This window comes from Lemur catta, chromosome 13 (assembly GCF_020740605.2).
Source record: "Lemur catta isolate mLemCat1 chromosome 13, mLemCat1.pri, whole genome shotgun sequence".
Lineage (NCBI taxonomy): Eukaryota > Metazoa > Chordata > Mammalia > Primates > Lemuridae > Lemur > Lemur catta.
The window spans coordinates 13,009,353-13,022,589 of record NC_059140.1 but is presented as its reverse complement, the minus strand read 5'-3'; the positions used below and the strand labels follow the sequence as shown (position 1 = coordinate 13,022,589).

General features: G+C 42.1%; 1 protein-coding gene across 1 annotated transcript in view; it reads right to left on the bottom strand.

The window, feature by feature from the left end:
• Nucleotides 1–13,237, bottom strand: part of COL4A1 (collagen type IV alpha 1 chain) — a 147,366-nt gene that overhangs the window by 41,619 nt on the left and 92,510 nt on the right. The window contains exons 12-22 of the mRNA XM_045567351.1: nt 12,868–12,909; nt 11,733–11,819; nt 11,204–11,230; nt 10,987–11,037; nt 10,131–10,175; nt 9,992–10,045; nt 8,225–8,266; nt 6,377–6,461; nt 5,914–5,949; nt 3,643–3,807; nt 295–390 (exon numbers count right to left, since the gene is read on the bottom strand). Of these exons, the coding sequence (XP_045423307.1) occupies nt 295–390; nt 3,643–3,807; nt 5,914–5,949; nt 6,377–6,461; nt 8,225–8,266; nt 9,992–10,045; nt 10,131–10,175; nt 10,987–11,037; nt 11,204–11,230; nt 11,733–11,819; nt 12,868–12,909 (730 nt within the window). The remainder of the gene's footprint in view (nt 1–294; nt 391–3,642; nt 3,808–5,913; nt 5,950–6,376; nt 6,462–8,224; nt 8,267–9,991; nt 10,046–10,130; nt 10,176–10,986; nt 11,038–11,203; nt 11,231–11,732; nt 11,820–12,867; nt 12,910–13,237) is intronic.

Below are 13,237 nucleotides of genomic sequence, written 5' to 3'. Positions count from 1 at the left end.
TTAACCTGCTGGTCACGTCCACAGTGGTGAGAATGACTTCACGGTCCGGGGGAAGAGACGAGAGCAGCAACTCTGACATTCAGGACTGTCTCTACCTTCCCCCCCGCACCACCAGGACAATCTCCACTGAGTTGCAGGAAGACACTCATTCTAGGAATGGAGTTGGGGGGAGTTCCAAGTACAGGAAGAATAGATCTAAGCCCACCTAAGTTGACTCCAGAGCCACCAAGTATGTGGGGCAAAAATCATATGCACAGACATGACCACCATTTAAAATAAATAAAAACCTCTTACCTTTCTCTCCAACTTCGCCCGTCAAGCCCGGCTGCCCTGGAGTTCCAGGGGGACCCTGATCTCCTGGGGGTCCAGGCTGACACTCCACAATCCCATCTGAAATTGAGTTTTAAAAGTTATAGGATCACAGCCAGGTATTTTTACCCTCTCTTAATTCAATCTCTATTATAAAACTAAAATATTTTAGGCTGTTTGATAAGGATTAGAAATCCAGCTTTAGTTTGCTTCCAAATAATCAATCCAAAGTGATCAACTGCAAAACGCAATCAGTACACATAGCGCATCATCCACTCACCATCCCAAGCGATTGCTGCTAGCATGTCTATGTCACAAACGTTAAAGCATTTTTTAGTTGATTAGCCCTGTCCCATACATTATTTCATTTTCACCTTGTCAAGTACGTACTATCATCCTTATTTTACAGACTAAGAAGCTGAGGCTCAAAGAAGTTGTCATGTCTCCATGGTCATGCATCTGTTAAGTCAAAGCAGAAACCAGAACAATTCTATTCCTCTTTTTCCCCTAAGCAAATTTACAGCCAAGTAATCATTATTTTAGAGATGCAGCCTTTCCGTGAGGAAATGCCTCTCATTGTCCACATTCAAGTCTGAGCATGATTTACGTAAAGAGGCATAAAAATAAATTACAGTAATGCAAATACCATATGTCGTGGGTGCTTGTAAAAAAAAAAAAAAAAAGAAAAAGTATTGTCTTAGAGTTTGGATACACCGTGTGATGGAGTTTATATTTCCTTCTTCAGTATCTTTGAGGATACACCCTGTAATCGTTTATATTTCCTTCTCTAGTATCTTTGAAGAATAAGGCAGAGTGAACTATTTAACATAGAGCATTTCCGCCTGGGCACTCCTCCATGACCATAACCCTAACGTGCACATAGAGCTGAAACCCCTGCTCCTGCTAGCAGGGTCTTCTTGTGGTAGACAGAATCAAGGACAGAGACCATGGCAGTCACTGGACACCCTGAGTCTCTTGCAATGGGAGGGGCCTTGGGTCCAGAGTGGGGCCCTCCTTCTGGCTTGAGTGCATTTACCATGGTCGAACCTTCCAGCTCCCACCACTCCAGGTAGAACAAGAATGCCTGCAAAGAGCCAAAACCTCCCTGTTGAGGACTTGGTTTGAGCTCAGCAGAAAAAATCAGTTTCAGGTGTGTAAGAACTGAAGTCAGGGAGAAAGCCTTCTTTCTTCGTGTGCTGCTCACTTCTTTTTCCCCGAGCTTCTCCCGACAAAGCACAAGTGAGAAAGCCTGAGCTGGTTGACAACTAGCTGTCCGCACAGCCACTGCCGTGGACCTGCTCCTGTCCTCTTCTGTCCTGCTGAGCTCCTGGTTGCCCTTCGACCAATGCACAACAGAGACTGTCCATCTTGGACAAAGTGGACTCTGTTTGTATGTTTCAAAGAACAGTCCCTAATCACTCAGCTATAAAGAACACACGTTTCCCAGCCCTACCAGCCTAAGGTATATTAATTCCCCAACCTGAGGAACGTAGGCTCATGAATACCGAAAGGCATATAATTATTACACTCCTTTTCCAGAACATACCTCCTGCCTGCCTCACCTCAACCAGAATCCTTTCACATCCCTTGTAAAAAAGCAATGATACGTCTTCACCAAAGTCAATTTAAGATAACATGACATCTAAAGCAAGAATACAGTGATTATTTCTAACAACAGGAGTTCCGAGTGCAAGTGCAGAGGTCACGTTTTACAATGCCTGCTCATTGAGGGTCTCTGCAGCCACTTGGCTTGGTGCTGGCCGTGACTACCGGGACAGGAGCACAGAGGCAGACCTGGGACGTAGAAATCTCAACATTGCATGGTAAATGTGCAGGGAGAGGTCCCCAGGTAGCAGTAGCTTTAAGATGTCTCCTCTTTAACGTACTCATACATCTGAATAAAAATCTCATTTCTAAATTATCACTTAATAGTCTGTGTTTGAGAACTATTTAATTTACATTGACTGAAAAAGGTAACCTGGAAAATCGGAATGGTAGATATTATAATGTGTTCAGCCAACATATCCTGCTCAATTAACAATACTGGAAAGTTTATATTTTGGTACTTGCAAAATTACAAATATCTAAGAAAATGCCCCTTTCCCAGATTTCCCCAGGATGGGCTCCCTCACCTCCTTGTCTCTGTGGATCGCTCCATCTGAAACCATGGTCCCACCCCACCCAGCACTCCCTGTCACATTCCCGCTGTGTTTATCCTCTCTACTTATCTCCCACAATCCAAATGGGTCACTCATCTCTCTGGCTTGTCCCTGCCTCCCCCACTGAACGCACGCTCCAGGAGGACAGGACATTTTGTGAGTTTTGTTGCTGCTCCTAGAACAGGGCCTGAGGCATCAAAGGCACCCCCATCCCTGTTGGATGAATCTGGAACCCAAAGGCCCCTCTGATGTGTTCACAGTCTTCTCGCAGAAACACAGAGAAAAAGTGGCTTTGGATTGGGTGTCTCCAGGACTTAAATATTTCATCTTCATTTTCGACATTTGACAAAATCACCAGAGAAGAGGAGGAAATCCCATAATGTAACATATGCTCCATCCTTTTTCCCGCCCAGATTCATCTGGAACCAATGGTCCCCTCCTGGCCTTGTCTGGCGTTCTGCAGTAGCCTTGTCCATAGGGACTCCCTTTCGTAGCAATGGGTTTAAATTCTAGCACGGAAATCTCACTGGTACTTAGAGTCTGTGATTCCTCCTCTGATCAACCACACGGAGGATCTGTGTTTAGGTGTCCTCAGAGCACGTGTTGTCACAGATCCAGCAGGTCCCAAAGGCCTGCTTGGGAAATCTGAACACACTCCCATTGGGCTGGTTGACTCAAATCCTCTGATATTTTCTTATCGTTTGCTTTGATGTTGTTGCAATCACAGGACCATCTTCACTAATCACGGTTTCAGTGTTATATGCTCAGCTTTCCTGGAGTCTGGATTTTACTCATGCAATCCCCTCATCCCTGCTGTGTGTATGTGTGTGTGTTAGTTTGTACCTCCAGATAAAGTAGAAAACATTTTGTTTTCAATAAAAATTACGCAACTCAACTGGTTTGCTTTTTAACTTTTTAGATACAGGAGACTCAGCTGGTTAACACATTACTTATTCTTCTAAACCAGTTTTTTTTTTTTTTAACTATTTCTTTTAGTAGCATGGCTAATTCTGTGAAAATACCCAAACAAGATATGAATAATTAACACATAACTGGACACCAAGCTTTGTGCTACGCTCTAACCCTGGAGAGCTGTCATGGCACCCCGCCTGGGTCTGCCTGGTGCCCCAGATCTGCTCAGACATTACATGCAACCAGCCCAGAGGGAACTTACTCGTGTGGCCAGGCTGCCCAGGGGGGCCGGGGGGACCTGGAGGGCCCGGAGTCCCATCCCTTCCACTTGGTCCTGGCAAAGATACTCCTGGAAATCCTTGGTCACCTTTTTCTCCTCTTTCACCAGGGAAGCCGGGGGCACCAACCTGCCCAGGCACAGGGAAGCCTGCAACCGGCACAAAATCACATGTAAATCATCTCAAGGCATTTAACATCCACAGCACAAGCTAATTCTCCTGACTTTTTTCAAGGTAAAATGATAACTAGATCATCACTGGAAGGGGAATTTCTCTGGATGTGTAAAACCAAATTAAGTCGGCAGGCTTCTTACCATTTAATGCTTCCTACAAATTAACTTTAAGGAAAAGGGACTCATTATATAGACATTAAAATCTGTGAATTTCTTTCGGTGCAGATAGCATTCACAATGCATGAGAGAAAAGGCTGTGGAGGGTGCATTCCATTTCTGCTAGCAGAAAAAAGGCACAAAAATGTCATTAAGAAAAGCACAAGTGGACGTGGCAATTGGGCTGGAAGTCTAGAGGAAATGGCAAAAACGTAAAGTCAGGACAAATAGGATGGTTCTGTGCAAGGGTCTGAGTATGTGCAGTCAAGTTCAGCCACTGTCGATTTCTAAGGGGGAAGACGATATGGCCCTGTGGCAGCCGAGAAGGTATCTGACATGATGCTTAAGGGAGTTACGTTCAGGAGGCCACACACAAAAATGCTCTGTGGTTCTGCAGGGAAGAGCTGGCATTGGGACCCCACATGGAGCTGGGAAGAGGGACAGTATGAAAAACAGCCCGGATGAGGAAAACTGATGTGGGAAGACTTGGCAGGGACAAAGAACAGAGAGGAGAGGGGAGGGAGGTCTTGAGGGAAGGGGAGCAGACCCTAGGACATCTCACTTGAGCCGCTGGTGAGAAAACCACGAGTACGTGTTCAAGGCAGCAAAAGAACTGAGGGTCCACGTGGTGGCTGCCAAATACTTATCGCCCCCATCAGGGTGAGGGAGGGAGGAAGCAGCTCCATGGAAGAAGAGCAGCCACTGCCCAGCGGGGCCAGCCCAGGCCAGGGTCAGAGGAGGGAGGGGCGCACACCCAGGGAGGGTCACACACAGGAGCCCAGGACAGGAAGAGGATGGTGGTTTTGGGAGGGGGACACTGATAAATCCCCCAGCCAGGACAATTTCAATGGCTTTTTTATCAAAAGTATGAGTTGATATCAATACAGTGTAGATAAATGGTTATTTACTGTCTACTAAATAGAGCATTGGATAAGGGAAGACATGAAGTCATATGTTGCCTCAAATCAAAGAGAAGGAAATGGTTGGAAAGAGAAAAAAAATGATATTAAGGTTAGATCCAAAAGTTTTTATAGAAAGGATAGAAAGTAGGAGCAGATGAAGGTAGGTAAGGGGCTGTGTGGGGCTGTTATCTGATCCCCAAAAAAGAAAAACGGGGCTCTGGGAGAACTTGAAACTATCAGAAAGGAAATACATGAAACAATAAACAGGAAGGATAAAAAAAAATTTAAAAATTCAAAACAAACAAAGTAAAAATCTTAAGGGCTCTGAGCACTCACTTGTGTGTCAATTCTATGCAATGTGCAAGTTTCTTCTATCAGACGCTTATTATTTAATACATCTGCTCTGGCACCTGGGAGAATACCACAAGTACATACACACAAGTGTGTACACACATGCATTTGTACATACGTGTGAAGACAACTCCCCGGCTCTGTAATGCACAGCCCACTAGGAAATGCAACTAGCACATATGAAACAACTATAGAGTAATTCTATGCTGGGTGATGCCACAATTCATGGAAAAGCAAGACTGGGTTGGTCACAGTGGTTGGAAGGGGTTCCATCCTGGAGTCTCTCTGCAGGTGAGTGACATCCCAGACAGTGGGCAAGCGGAGTGAAGGGGCTGAGGAAGGAAGAATGTGCCGGGCTAGAGTCAAGGGACTGTGGAAGGACAGGCCAGCAGGGTGAGATGGGAGCCAGGCAGAGCAGTTCTCTCCCCAGGAGAGAAAGAAGGGCTCCCGTCCACGGTGTGCATGTGCACTGACAAAGTGCTGATCTGAAACTTACGAAATACAAACTGAACACATCACTGGGACCATTTTGCTCTCATAATAAAAAAAAAAATGTAATAATATTGCCAGCTACTTTGTGCAAATATCTAATGTACATGACAAACATGGTCAGAATACAAACCACACAGAGGTGTACCAATAGTCTACCAAAAAGTCAGTTAGGGATTCTCACCTGGAGGGCCTGGCTGGCCTTGAAGTCCTGGGAAACCTTAAAAGAGAAAGAGAGAGTTGGACAAACTGGGAATAGTTCACCCTTTTATATATATTTTTATTCCTCTGCTAAAAGTCTTGCTTGGTGTGCTCATGAGTAACCACGCTCAAGGGGAACACAGAAAACAGAACAGGAAACCACCCGAGCATGCTCTGGAAATGCTGCTGTGTCCTGGAAGCTACAGAGGAGGAGGGCTCCAGGGTGCCCCATGTGACAATGAAATAGGAACCAGGAGAAGAGCCGGTCACCAGACAGTCCTGCCAGGCGTGCAGGTGCTTTCAAACTACAGATGAGTATGGAAAAAAAAGAGAAAGGGGTGGGGAGGGGTGGGGAGGCAGGTGGAGAGAGAGAGAGAGAAAGAAAGGAGAAAAAGGAGTGAGGGAGGGAGGGACAGAGAGAGGGAGGAAACAGGGAAGAAAGCTACCTTTTGGGCCTGGCTCTCCTCTTAGCCCCGGAGCTCCTGGGTAGCCCCGCTCTCCTTTCTCTCCCAAAGGTCCTGTGCCAATAACCTGGATGAAGCAGAAGAGAATACCTTGTGCGGGGGTAGTGGCTGGTGCTGTATAGTACAGCAATGTGGGTGAAGAGGTGAACACATCTGTCATTATCTCAAGAAATACGAAAGTAAAGAAGTAGCAGTGGTGGGGGACAGGGTGAGGGAGGAGAAGGCGGAGGAGGGAGAAGAAGGGGAGAGGTCCCGAAATCATGTCAAATGACATCATGTGACCATTTCTTTGCAGGGAACTTTGCCAGGCAGTTCTCAATCTGAGGTGTAGGTTTGGAATTTCTAAATGGACACAAAAGCCATAAAACGAATATTTTACTTTACAGGGTATTATCAAAGCAACACCCTTAAATTTCCCCAGGCAATATGTAACAAGAGCACTCGAATTTCTTTGTTGGAAGATGTTTTGCTTTTTTTTTGGTTTGTTTTTTTATGACCACAAGTGGGCACTTCCTTAAGGTCACAGAGATACAGGCCAAGAAGAGGGTGCTGTGGGCCTCGTTAGAAAGGAGAACGCTCATTCTCCCCGACTCTAAATTCCCCAAATTCAAGGAAGTGGCAAAGTCAACTATTGCATATTACCTTTAAAATATAATCCCTCTGTATCAAATTAATGGAAATTATTAAAATGTGCTGATATTAAATAGCTTGATTTAGCCATTCCACAGTGTATACATATACCAAAACATCATGCTCTGTATCATAAATATATATAATTTTATGCCAATTAGAAAAACGAATAAAGTAGAAACCTTTAATATAAATAAAAAAATAAGCAAAATGTGCTGATGAAGTTCCGGTGCAAACAGGATACTCCACCACGGCCAATGGATCACAAATGTGGAATATGGAATCATAAATATACATTGAAGTATTAAAAGCATTAAGAAGGTTCAACACTTTGATCCAATAATCCTGTTCCTGGGAATGTAGCCTAAGGAAAAATTATGTCACCCCCCAAAATGGCTGGTACAAACACATTCTCTGCCACTAGGAAGGATGGCAGCAAACCAGAAAATGGTAACATTTTCATTATTTCAAAAAAGATTTGAGGCAAAATGGCTAAAGCAATTATACTACAACTTTCTGATAGGATATTGAAAATGATCATGTTGGCCGGGTGCAGTGGCTCATGACTATAATTCCAGAACTTAGGAAGCTGAGGTGGGAGGCTCGCTGGGAGTTCAAGGCTGCAGTGAGCTATGATTGCACCACTGCACTCCAGCCTGGGTGACAGAGCAAGACCCTGTCTCTTAAAAAAAAAAAAAAGAAAAGAAAATGATCAATGTGAAGATAACTTGCAAACGTGAAGAATGTTCATTTTTAACAAATGTCACATAGCGTGGTTGTAAGTATATAAAAATAGGCACATGGACAAGGAGTAAAAAGGTTATTTGCAAAAAATAAAAATTGTTTTACTAAGATAATCAAATTATGGATGACCTTCTGCTCTTATTAAACTTTTCTTTAATGGGTGATTTTTAAAAAAAGGTTTCAAATATGTTGCTAATGTTCTTATCCATGTGCAAACCTTTTGATTTTCAGTGGCTTAAGGATGTGTAGAAATTATCAAAATATAATAAAAGTAGTAAATACCAAACTCCATGCAATGCAAATTACAAAATTATTTTAAGTAGCATGCACCCACTTTACACAGAAATGCCATTCTAGAGGCTGCGGCAGGGCCCTGCCCTGTGCAGCCACGTGCTCTGTCTCCTGCCCTCCCTGGTCCCACGCTCTCCCAGACCAGCACACAGCACTGCTACTCACAATTCCAGGTGGGCCCGGAGGACCTGCTTCACCTTTTTCTCCCTACAAAAGAAAAAATAAATTTCCTTGCATATTTTTACTATGAAGAATCTCTTGCAAAAAGCAGGGTTAAACTCTTTTTTCTGGTGAAATAGAGATTGTGCTTACAGCACATTAAAATTATTTCTCTCCTTAGTATCTCTCCTTGTGATTAGCTTAATGTGCTCTTTGACTATCACAACAAAAATAAATACATTTCATTTTGCTTTGCATAAGCATGACTTGTGGAAATTAAGATTTCTACGAAACATAAATTGGAGGCTAATTATTCACATTACAAATTCATCCTATTGATTTCATGCTCCCTCTGGGAACTTTAATAGAATCATTTATAAGTTGAATTAGTAAACTGTGGGTTTTCAATGAAATAAAAAAAGAAATTAAACAAAATGATATGAAAGCATGATTTCTGAACATATTTTCTTAAAGAAATCATTTTATATGAGGATTTTAGGTGTAAGATTGCTTTAAATTTGCAATGGAAGTCATAATGTAAAATCCCCTATTAAAAATTCTGATCACTTTGAGGCTTAATTTAATCCATATTAGATGAAAAGCCCAAAGAAATTAGCCCTTTTAAATTTAATGTTCTTATATAAACATCATCATAATAATTTTGAAAGTCCTAAGATATGCATCTTATGTCACGAATGTACATTTTTTCATTTTAAATTAAGGCATTATACTAGAATTGAATGTTTTTATTTTTCTTAAGTGAATATAAGAGGAGATTTTAGAAATATCTAGAGGACTTATAAACATCTTAGCTACTATGTTCTAAACATATTTACCATTTAAAATATACAGGATTTTACTTTCTCAAAAAAGTACAGTCAAGGATTTCTCTCTTTTGTCCTTGGCTTTAAAAAATAAACCCTGAGGCCCTTTCTCTAGTTTTTCACTTACTGTTAGTGATGAACAGTTCAAAATTATCCCTTATTTTAGTAGAGACTTATTATTACCTAGTCTCATGCTTAAGAGAGAAAAATGAAGCAATAATGAATTTTTTTCTGCTGTCAGATTGAAGAATATTTTTTAAAGCTGGATAACAACCAGTTCCCCAGATGAAAGGGCACTGGCCTGGCCTGCTTTGGGGACAATTTGGTGGCAAAAGTTTCAAAAAAGGAGTCCAAATATGGACCCCAAATTGCACTCTTAGGAATTTATGATGAGGAAACAGCCAGACAAGTGACCAAAAATGCTTGTAATCATAAAAATTTGGAAAGGACTTAAATACCATGCAATAAATGGCACAGATGTTAAAAAATGTTCCTATGCATAATTATATTTATGGACATTGAATGAAATATATCCCCCTTATATCATTAAGTATGTATATAGTTCCATACCACTTTTTTAAACATGCATGCACGTGTGTGCACATAGGATCAATGTTAACTCTGACCATTTCTGAGTGGGTAATAGAAATATTAGTTAAGCTTTCTTTTCTTCATTATACCTTTCTGCATTTTCTGTTGTTTTATAATCAGGAAAAAAGTAATCTACTATAAGAGAAGAAAATAAAAACTTGAATGAGTGGGAATATTTATATTTTTTTCTTTAAAAATTTCATGAACACGAGGAAAACCATCAAGTTGTGTTTTACTTACAAGGAGCATAAATAATTTTTTTTCTTTGAGTACAAAGTCCTTTACTCTAGGAAAAAATGAACTAACTTCTAGGTTGAACTACAAATCGAAGGTAAAAACTGAAAACATCATCATTTACCTGAGGACCCTGCCGGCCGGGGAGCCCTGGGTACCCCGAATCACCAGGAAAACCCTGAAATGAGAGAGGAGGCGGCAGCAGTCGTCAGTTGGGGAAGGAACAGTGGGACCACTTTTGAAAACTGTGCAGAAATACTTACGGGACTCCCTCTTTCTCCTTTTTCACCATCTTTGCCAGGCTTTCCCTATAAAATACCGAATTAAATGTTAGTATTTATAAATAATAATAACTATGAAATGACTCCAAAGCTCTGATGCAGATAAAAGTTAATATGTTGTCTCTCTTACAGAATCACAAGCAAGGTAAATAAGGCCTCTATGTAAACTGACAATTCTTCAGTAAGTAATATATAATGAATAACTATAAAAAAAGTTACATTGGAAGAGAAGTTCTTAATTTTTAAAGAATGAGGTCTGATTAGCTAAAAATCTTTTAAGATATCATATTTTGGTAGGAAAGCTAACATCAGAGAAGTTTGCTTATTGGCAAGTGAGTATTTGGTAGCTAATATGCAAATGACTCCTTTTAATAGAGGTTCCCATATGTTATTTCCAGGTAGAAACCAGAACTGTCTCAGGCAGCTGGCAGCTGGTGGGTCTCAGGTCCCCACCATTCCTGCAATGGAAGCATCCTGGCATCCCAGGCTCGCTGTGTGAACAGTCTGGGCGGGGTCTCAGAGCTGGTGTGTGAACAGCAGCAAAGGCAAACCAGCTGACTGCTCTAGACCAAGCAGGACAGGCGGCTCTCGGGGACGACCCAGCTGGCAGCTGGCCCTTGTGACCCTTTCCCACAGCTGGCCCCTGCAGCCTTGGTTCTGGGCTCTTGAACAGTAAAGAGCCGGTGCGGGGCGGGGGTGAAATGACAGGAGCTCAGCGAGGCTCCAGAGCAGCCCCACGAGCCTTTTCTGTGCTTATGTTTCCATGCACCCGCGATTTTAGGACTGACAGGAAAACTACTTAGCAATGAAGAATTAAAGGACTTTGGAAAGCACTCACTCGAGGCCCTGGTTTTCCGGGTTCACCTTTCTCTCCAATTCCTGGCATTCCCTGAAAAGAACAGAAAGAGAGAGAATTAGTTTCATCAGTGTATTCAAGTAAACTATTAAATTAGATAAATATTAAATGTAAGGTAAAATAAGCTTGCGACTTAAATTGAATACTTTATAGTCTTTACTGTAAAAATAACGATCATAGATAGAAATTGAGTACTTACCTGAAATCCAGGTTCACCTTTTTGACCCTAAAAGAAATGAGAGACAAAGAGAGAAAGAGAGAGAGAGGGAGAGACAGCCATTATATCTAATGGCTATATCAATTTTTATATGCTACATTGAATATGTAACAGAAAAAAAAAAAAAAACCTTTTTCTGATATAGTAACAAAGAAATTCACACCGGTCTCCAGAATCCACTGGCAGCACTGACTGGGTTATGGGACTGGCCACCACCCTCTCTGCCCCTCAGCTTGGGCCCCTTGGCTGACCCAGCCCACCCCAGCCTGGGGTGCACTTAAGAAGCTCTAATTAGTGAGTCAGCCTCAGATCAGTCTTGGGCCAACCCAGTTCCAGCTGCCTCTGCTTCCAGAGGTGCTCATATTTATGGAATGGTTGGTCTGTCAATCTGTTTTCCAGGTAAGGATTGAATGTAGCTGGAAAAGCTGAATGTGGACCTGGTTTTTCTTTGCCCCTTGGGATTTGTCCAAAATCCGAAAGGCAGCATTCACTGGGTGAAGCCCACTCCTACCTTCTCTCCCTTGGTGGCAAAGTCTCCTTTTTCTTGAACTTGAGCTTGTCCTGGTACTCCTGGAGGCCCACTGACCCCTTGGTCACCCTGGTGATGAAAAATTTTGAATTTATTAGGCATAAGAATAATTAAACAGAGAAGGAAAAAAAACATAGAAGGGGTAAAAGCCTACAATAAAACATTTATTTTAAAAATGCAATCATACTCTATTCTATTCTAATCATCCTTGCCTCAGCAGAAAATCAAGTCTCAATAGGAAGCTAGTACAACAAGTAGCTAAAGCCAGGAGGAGAATTTCACTTCCCGGGGTCAGGGAAGGACAGGCAGCCGCTATCTCAGTAAGAACAATGGAATCTGAGCAGCCACAGGATACATCTGTACTTGCATGCACACGTATGGTGTATGTGTCTGGTGTACCATGGCGGGGAGGAATGGCATGCAAACTGCATGATAGAGCTTGGGAAGAAAGGAGGCATTTTAGGTAACCCCCAAATAAAAGAACCATCAAGAATTTTCTTCTTAGGCATCCTAACTGCTGGGGACACTGAAGTAAAGTGAAATCCAGCATAGTGAGTGAGGTCTAAAAATTATTACATAAATTTCAGGAGCACTTATTGTAAAGTTTATGAAAAGACTGGGCCAAACCCTGGGGTGCAGAGCAGGCCAACTGTGCGTGGAGATCCCCCCAGGCCTGGCTGCCTTTGGTGTCCCCGGTCCTGATTGCCTACACCACCTGCCACACCCCGGGTGAAGAAGCTGGGCCTTCAGCAGGCGGCTGCAGTGGCTGGTGCTCCGGAGTCCTAAGTCTGACTCTGATAAATTCGCTGTCTGACTTTATCACTGATGAATATTTCCATTAAACTCTGTGTATAGATAACTGGAATTAGCCTCACCGTCTTCTCTGCTTGTCAGAGCACATGTAGAGCACTGATTCTAGCTTCCTCAATGAGCTAGAATAAATTCAACCACCCTGACATTTTAAGAAAAACACTATTAAACTCACGAACATGCAGAGAAGAGAAGGGTAACTAACTATGGTTATAAGGGTCCAAAAGTTGATCCAGAGATGGAAACTCTGTCAGGCTCACAACGGTGACTTTAAACCCGAAAATACTCCAAAGCAATGTGTACTCACCTTGTCACCTTTCGGTCCTTGAAAACTTAAGCCCATTTGTCCCTGTGGATTAAAAATTCAGCGTTCATTATTAGAGTTGTCTGCTTTGTCCAAAGTCATCCCACAAACCTCGTGTAAAATGGGATAACATGGTAGATTCCAAGAACCACCTTTGTCCCGTAACTATCATAAAATTTTCTAGAAAGTTACGATCACACTGTAGTCGATGTCTATGGAAAAGTTTTTAAAGTATTATTGACAAAAGCATTCTATAAAGACCTTTTTATTTTAAGGTTTTTAAACTCTGGCTTTAGAAAACTAAGGGAAATATGAGTGATTGCAAAGTAATGACTAAGGGATGAATGGAAGGAAAGATCAACAGATGGAAGAT